The sequence below is a fragment of the Berghia stephanieae genome, chromosome 6 (assembly GCF_034508935.2).
Source record: "Berghia stephanieae isolate SIO BIC M18660-M18661 chromosome 6, UCSD_Bste_1.3, whole genome shotgun sequence".
Taxonomy (NCBI): domain Eukaryota; kingdom Metazoa; phylum Mollusca; class Gastropoda; order Nudibranchia; family Aeolidiidae; genus Berghia; species Berghia stephanieae.
The window spans coordinates 20532573-20541136 of record NC_088365.1 but is presented as its reverse complement, the minus strand read 5'-3'; the positions used below and the strand labels follow the sequence as shown (position 1 = coordinate 20541136).

The following is an 8564-nucleotide window of genomic DNA, read 5'->3' as shown; positions in this document are numbered from 1 at the left end:
TTTAAGGATTTTACGGCGCTTGCAACACATTTAGGTCATATCAGCGCCAGTAAAAAGGAAGAAAATGGGATAGTAAAAAGTTCTAGAATTAAAATTAAAGCACAAAAGAAAAGGTAAGACAAAGGGGAATTGGTTCCAATAGGGAACAGATGGAGATTCCAAGAGCACACCGTCAAAGTACATAGTTTGAGATCACCTGATAGTCTCATCCAGACACAAGCACAGGTCCCAACTAAGAGGAATACACTCAAATGTTTACCAATCATATAATATAATATGTACACTAAACATAATACAATGCATAACTGAGAGATGATTTACAAGGAAAAAAATATCATCTCCCAAAACTATAACTATACATTCGACTGTTTTCCTCCCAGCCAAGGAACTCCGGAAAGGATCAGGACAAAACTAAGTAATCTCATTCCAAGACAATGACAGGAAACAATTGGAAAACGGGTATGGGGGGAGAAGACACAGCATGTACCTCCCTGCCCACTATGGGAGGTCAGGATCCCCACCCAGTATATATAAATTATAACCCATGGCTAGTGTTCTTCCCAGCCAACCCAGGCCCCTAATTCCAACATGTCTTACTACAAGAGTAAACTTTTGTCAATATCTGGTTTTGTACGGGCAAAATGTTTTGGTTTTGTATATACAGTAACTTTTTATTATAATTCATAAAACACAATATATGGGTAAATGTGTGAATCATTATATTATCAATATATTAAACGCAAAACGAAGTAAATAAAATATTCATTGGCAGTATAAATTTGTGAAGCAAATCTGAATTGCACGAATTACAAAAACAACAAGTACCTTCACTAATCAAAATATTTCCTTCTTTTTTCTTTTAAAAGTTACCAACCACTTGGGGTGTATCATTGCAGCTTAAAATTATTACAATAGAAATAATCTAAAAGACTTTTCACGAATCATAATCTTAATGAAGGAGCAATTTTAAATGGCTGATACAAATTTTTGGGAGACTTTTTTTGTTTTTAAGGGTTTTACGGTGCTTGCAACACATTCAGGTCATATCAGCGCCAGTAAAAAGGAAGAAAATGGGATAGTAAAAAGTTTTAGAATTACAATTAAAGCATCCAAGAATAAGGCAGACAAAGGAGAATTGGTTCAAATAGGCAACAGTGGTAGATTCCAAGAGCAAACTATCAGTGTACTTAGTTTGAGATCACCTAAAAGTCTCATCCAGACACAAGCACAGGTCCCCACTAAGAGGAATACACTCAAATGTTTACAAATCATAAAATACATAAACAAAACATAATACAGTGCATAACAGAAAGATGATTTACAAGGGAAAAAATATCATCTCCCAAAACTAACTATATATTTGACTGTTTCCCTCCCAGCCGGGCCAGGACAAAACCAAGTAATCTCATTCCAGGACAAAGACAGAAAGCTTGTTGGAAAACAGACATAGGGGGATAGAAGACATAGTATGTACCTCCCTGCCCGCTATGGGAGGTCAGGAACCCCACCCAGTTGGGGGACTTCAAATTGTAATTAACATAAGACATCATAGCACCGAAATTTGTAAATTATTCTTGCTAAATAGATTTACAGGTCATAGTATGAATGTGTTTGATAAGCTTACATTCTTCACTTATTCAGACCTTGTTGAACTGTTGACCACATAATCAACTATCATTTTGTTTGTTTTTGTTTTTAAGGGTTTTACGGCGCTTGCAACACATTTAGGTCATATCAGCGCCAGTAAAAAGGAAGAAAATGGGATAGTCGAAAGTTCTAGAATTACAATTAAAGCACCCAAGAGAGAGTAAGACAAAGGGGAATTGGGAACAAATAGGGATCAGATGTAGATTCCAGGAGCATACCATCAATGTACTTAGTCTGATATCACCTATAAGTCTCACCCAGACACAAGCACAAGACCAAACAAAGAGGAATACACTAAAATGCTTACATTTCATTATACATTAAAAATAACAAATATAATAATACATAACAGAGAGATGATTTACAATGAAAAAAAATATCATCTCCCAAAACAATAACTATGCATTTGACTGTTTCCCTCCCAGCCAAGGACTCCGGCCAGGGTCGGGACAAAACCAAGTAATCTCATTCCAAGACAAAGACAGAGAGCATGTAGCAAAACAGATATAAGGGGATAGAAGACAGTATGTACCCCCCTGCCCACTATGGGAGGTCAGGAACCCCACCCAGCAACTCCCATTTTGAAGACGTCTATAATAAACTAAACTGCATATGGACATCAATAAAGGATATTCCATAACTGAAGTTGCTTAAATTCTAATGATGGTCAAAACTTTTGACTTGTTCATGGGTCCCTAAATTGTAAATTACCGGTCCCTGTATTGTATATGAAAAATTAATAATAAAATCATAAAACACCAATTGTGTACATTATACAAAATTCATGTAAATATTTTGAATCATGGCAATATAATAATATGGCTTTAGAAACAAGCATTCAATAAATAATTGGTTATTAAAGTGAGCAATTTCAATCACGTGATATAAAAGTTAAACAAAAGGCAACAAAAGTGGCTTTAAATCACAAAACTATTATGACTTAGGAAGAACCTTGTATAAAATCTTGACATGACAATACAATCATGAATTTAAATTAGCAAAATTTATAGCAAAACATAAAATAAATAAAAATCGTTAAACATGGCAAAATTTTTAATTGGTTTTGTAGAGCATATGGTTTGTAATATTCATTACCTAAATGATTAAAAGGGAAAGAGAGAAAAAGAAATTAAAAGTATTGAATTACATCGCACGATGTGGTGAAGTTCATTGAGCATTTCAATATTTTAAAAAAATATTTTTTGAAATAAAGGAAAAGAAAAAAGAAAATGTGATGTAAAGAAAATCTTTTCATCTTATCAAGTACATTCAATGATCAGGAAGTTGCTTGTTGTATTATTCTTGACGAAAATTCAATTCTTGACATTATCACCATGATATAATTCATACTCAATTGAAGCGGAAGAGTGAGGGGGAGTAAAATATTTAATATTTACCCGTAATACAATGCTTTCTTTCACTATATAAAAAATAAAATTACTTATTTCCATATCAAAAAGCATCGCATTCATGTTTAGGAATTGAAAATATTGTAGCCTAGCATTCATGTTTAGGAATTGAAAATATTGTAGCCTAGCGTTCATGTTTAGGAATTGAAAATATTGTAGCCTAGCATTCATATTTAGGAATTGAAAATATTGTAGCCTAGCATTCATGTTTAGGAATTGAAAATATTGTAGCCTAGCATTCATGTTTAGGAATTGAAAATATTGTAGCCTAGCATTCATGTTAAGGACTTGAAAATATTGTAACCTAGCATTCATGTTTAGGAATTGAAAATATTGAAACAAGTGATCGGGCAAGCACAGGACAGGAGAACCTGAATAGCCTGTCCTGCAACATAAATTTAAAAAGCATTGTTCTTCAATACTTATTCATCCCTTGAATACTTGAAAATACAACTAAAACCCAAAGAAACCTCCCTCCAGTTTGATAATTGCATCTTAAAAAATATTCTCGAACTTGTGTATATTGGACAGAGTTGCTAATAAAATTAAGCAACTTTATTACGATAGAGCTGCTTATAAAATTAGGCAACTTTATTACGATTATCAATACTACGAGTTCACAAATTTCTGGGGTTTTTTTTTGTTTTTTTGTGGGGTTTTTTGGGTTTTTTTTTTTGGGGGGGGGGGGGGGGGGGTATTCAATCTATTAATGGCAACTAACAACTCATGATTCAATCTTATATCTGCTGGATCAGTTGCTATATTCCTTAGCTATTATTCTATAATGGAAAAGTACCACCTTCATTTGTGATCACAAAGTTTGGCATACTGAACGCTCTTGTTTCTCTTGCCTGCCTGTTTTCCTCATTGTCTTGCATCTCAATATCTTCCGCCTCACACGATGATGGGGCAGGCAAAACCTTGCCCGGTGGACGGAGTTGAAAAGTGGAAAGTTTAGGAGTTTTCTTGGCTACCCACTTAGCCAAAGTTTCTGGTGCAGGTCGCTCATCAAGAATCTTTCGAACACAAGACCTCATGATGTGGGACAGATCTTCAACTTTTGGTTCTCTGGACATGGCATCCCTGAATAAGGTTATGATAGGAGTACACTCGGGTCCAGTCACTTGGCTGCAGAGTTCTTCCAACTCCAATCGCTCCATCTGGGGAATTTCATAACATTTTGGGTTGGAGTCGACAAGCCATGTATAATCAACACCTGGAATTGAAGAACATGTAATACAATGTTAGTTGAGTTTTTCTTTACAATACAATCCACTTATAAAGACATTGTCTCTAGAACAAACATATACATTTAATTAAAAGCCCTTATAGAACATCGTTTTGTTTTTGTTCTTAGGTGTTTTATGGCACTAGCAAAATATTTAGGTCATTTCAGAAACAGTAAAATGGAAGAAATTGGTAGTCAAACAATTATAGATTTACAATTAAAAGCACACAAAAGCAAGACAAAATACGGAATATATGCAGATTCCAAGAGCTCATTCTCAGTGTGCATAGTTTGAGATCACCTAAAAGTCTCATCCAGACACAAGTACAAGATCCCATCTTCAGGAATACACTCAAATGCTTCCAAATCATGATATGAAACAACACTTCATAACAGAGAGCTTATAAATAAATTAGCATCTTCCAAAACTATATCTATACAATTGACAACTTCCCTTCCAGCCAAGGACAAAACCAAGTAATCTCATTTTAAGATAATATGACATAAAGCAAGTTGGAAAACAGAATTGGGGGATAGAAGATGCAAAAATAAATGATTCTGGGAGGGCAAAAGATCCTACCCAGCTGTATAGCAAAATCGATATGAGAGTAACAACAACTTGAGATCAACAGTACGTTCAGTGATAACACTGATAGGATAAAGCTTTATCGACAAGTGTGTGCATAAGACCTTGCAAGTCAAATCGAACCCAACTCAACCAGTAGTTGACTGAACATAAAGACTAACTTGTCGTCTTTTTTATTCAATGTAAGCCCATCATCCTGATTGACCCAGATAGTCAACTCTCTGCAAGCATCCAACACTATTATCGCCCTGATGACGCAGTGAAGTATGGCTATGTGATTTTATGGTATGACATTCGTTTTGGATCTGAAGGTACTAGGTTCAAGTCCCACTCTAAGCAGCACAAAGTTGAGTCTCTAGAAAAGACTCTCTACTCACATTCTCCCACTGTACTCAGGTGTAAAATGCCTGGCCGTTAACAGTGTTATCTCTGTCAGATGTTGCTGTTGGCTAGGGACTCCTTCAAAAGCACTTTGATCATGTTTCGTGGCTACTGTGCTAAATAAATGCTTAAGTTTTAATAACTTTAAGTAGATCAATAATAATAATAATAATAATAACAATAATAATAATAATAATAATAATAATAATAATGATGATAGTGATGATGATAATGATGATGATGATGTTTTTATAATAATAATAATAATAATAATAATAATAATAAGAATAAGAATAATAATAATAATAATAATAATAATAATATTAATAATAATAATAATAGTAATAATAATAAATAATATAATAATAATAATAATAATAATAATAATAATAATAATAATAATAATAATAATAATAATAATAATAATAATAACAGGCAATGTGATAACAAATGATAATGACCATAAAAATTGTAACAATAACAAATGTGAACAATAATGATATAATGTATATATTCATACATACATATATATATAATATACATACAGACATGGCACGCACACAATAGGCATATACACACACACACACACACAAATATATTTATATAGAAAACCTATTAAAAAGATTGTTTTAAAGCAATTCATTATACAAAGGTTTTAACTGCAATTTGTTTAGAACACTATATAAGTCATGAATTTGAGAACAATTTTCTGAACACCATAGACTATAGGCAATAGCATTACGAGCGTCATCTTGAGATTTCAAAATTATATCAAATAAGTCCCAAATCTACGACACAACTTTGAAGATTGGCAATAAGCTTTGAAAAATAAAGACATTGGTAATTCCCTTTTTTTTCTTTTTTTTTTTTTTTTTTGTTGCATTACCTGAATTAAGACGTCTATTTTCCATCTCCTGATCACGTTTCATACGCTCCAATTCCTTGATATGGAAATCTACCTCTGATAACAATGTGTCACATACAACTGTGTGTTCATCTCTCTCAGGAGGTTTGTAAGAGGTTGTTGATGATGATCCTCCTCCACTGCGTCCAAACAGCTTCTTGAAAGACATCATGATGAGAATAGTACTGCTTTCAAACTCATACTGCTGGAGCAGCAGAAAATTTGTTTGGAAACTATGAATGAAGGAATGAAAGTAAAATACCTTGTTAAATACTTCTTCTTTTAAAATTCATATCAGGGATTTCTTAAAACGGCTAACTTAAGGAGGCATGAACTAAAACTCCTTACATATATTTTTGTGAGAGATCTCTACTTCGGAAAAAAAGATTGATGATATCAAATACATAATCAAACAAGAAAATATTAGAAAACTTTCCCCAATCATGTTTCAAAATGTTATCTTTACCATAAAAATTTTAAATGGTTATAACTAACAGATTGTCTTATTCTTTAATGGTAGCGTCAATTGCCAAGGACCTTGACAATTGTCAAATCGTCAATTGCCAAGGACCGTGTCAGTTCATCAACTACGCATGTGTACTTTTAACTGCCACGGAGTACCTTTAGTGTCACGAAGTGATGCATTGCCACAGAGTGATGTTATGTATTAATATTAATTAATACTCTCTTTTACTCTTCTTTCTCTCTCTGTGTCATTTTTTCTTTTTTTTCTCTATCACACACTCTCTCTCTGTCATTTTCTCTTTTCCCTCTCTGCCATTTTTTCCTCTGTGTATGTATTTCTCTCTCTCTCTCTCTCTCTCTCTCTCTCTCTCTCTCTCTCTCTCTCTCTCTCTCTCTCATATTTCCTCTTTTTGTTACGGACCTTGCCAGTTGGTAGATCATCAACTAGAATAAAAATTAAAAACAAATGCCAACTAGTGTTGACTTGATCCTTTCCACAACGATTGACAAGGAATGAGTGAATGGCGAATGGAAGAAAAGAAAGTGACGGGGTTCGAGATTCGTATGCGCGCAAATCGAGGCTCGACTGAAATCACCACATGCAGCTGATTGAGGCCCGACTGACATCACCACATGCGGCTGAAGAGTTCCAATTTGACTCCTTGGCAATTGATGAACCGTCAACTACCAAGGACTCACTCCTTGGCAATTGACACTTCCTTCTTTAATTGGCTGTTGCTATTCTCAGACACCGTCTGCCAATAATCAATCTTCTTTATTGGCAGACATTTTCATGTCTGAGAATAATCACAGTCACAGCGTTTTTATTTTTAATATCTCTCTATAGGTGTGTGAATCTGTGAATCGTGAATAACGACGACAGTGACAGCCTCTCATAAAATCATAGACATAACCAGTCAGGCTACACTTTTCTACAACAAGATATGAAGTGAATAGAAAAGTGCCAGAAGACAATAGAGAATGAAAATTTTTCGCGGCGGTGGTGGGGTTTGAACCTGCGACCTTATTGGTACGACAACTCCGCCTGGCAGGTGAGAGCGTGGCTCTACCGTGTGAGCTATCGACGAACACAAAAATATTCGTTTCAAACTCAAAGTCATTACTAGATCCCTCTCTCACCCACTTCTTGAGACCGCCGATTCGTTCGTACACCACCATCGCGAATAATTTTGACCAGCAGTTAAGCTTAATAGCCAATATTCTCAACACAAACATATAACATAGAAACGATTGAGACATTGAGTATGCTCCGGTGTATGGGTGAATTTTTAATTCAGAAAAGTGAGTGGAGCAGGCACTTATGTTGGTAACAACAAGATATGAAGTGAATAGAAAAGTGCCAGAAGACAATAGAGAATGAAAATTTTTCGCGGCGGTGGTGGGGTTTGAACCTGCGACCTTATTGGTACGACAACTCCGCCTGGCAGGTGAGAGCGTGGCTCTACCGTGTGAGCTATCGACGAACACAAAAATATTCGTTTCAAACTCAAAGTCATTACTAGATCCCTCTCTCACCCACTTCTTGAGACCGCCGATTCGTTCGTACACCACCATCGCGAATAATTTTGACCAGCAGTTAAGCTTAATAGCCAATATTCTCAACACAAACATATAACATAGAAACGATTGAGACATTGAGTATGCTCCGGTGTATGGGGTGAATTTTTAATTCAGAAAAGTGAGTGGAGCAGGCACTTATGTTGGTAACAACAAGATATGAAGTGAATAGAAAAGTGCCAGAAGACAATAGAGAATGAAAATTTTTCGCGGCGGTGGTGGGGTTTGAACCTGCGACCTTATTGGTACGACAACTCCGCCTGGCAGGTGAGAGCGTGGCTCTACCGTGTGAGCTATCGACGAACACAAAAATATTCGTTTCAAACTCAAAGTCATTACTAGATCCCTCTCTCACCCACTTCTTGA

The 8564-nt window shown here is 35.1% G+C and overlaps 1 protein-coding gene across 1 annotated transcript in view; it reads right to left on the bottom strand.

Moving 5' to 3' along the window:
• Nucleotides 1-644: 644 nt before the first annotated feature.
• Nucleotides 645-8564, bottom strand: part of LOC144974643 (protein RD3-like) — an 8628-nt gene continuing 708 nt past the window's right edge. The window contains exons 2-3 of the mRNA XM_078917719.1: nucleotides 6138-6388; nucleotides 645-4272 (exon numbers count right to left, since the gene is read on the bottom strand). Of these exons, the coding sequence (XP_078773845.1) occupies nucleotides 3836-4272; nucleotides 6138-6327 (627 nt within the window). The 5' untranslated portion in view covers nucleotides 6328-6388 and the 3' untranslated portion in view covers nucleotides 645-3835. The remainder of the gene's footprint in view (nucleotides 4273-6137; nucleotides 6389-8564) is intronic.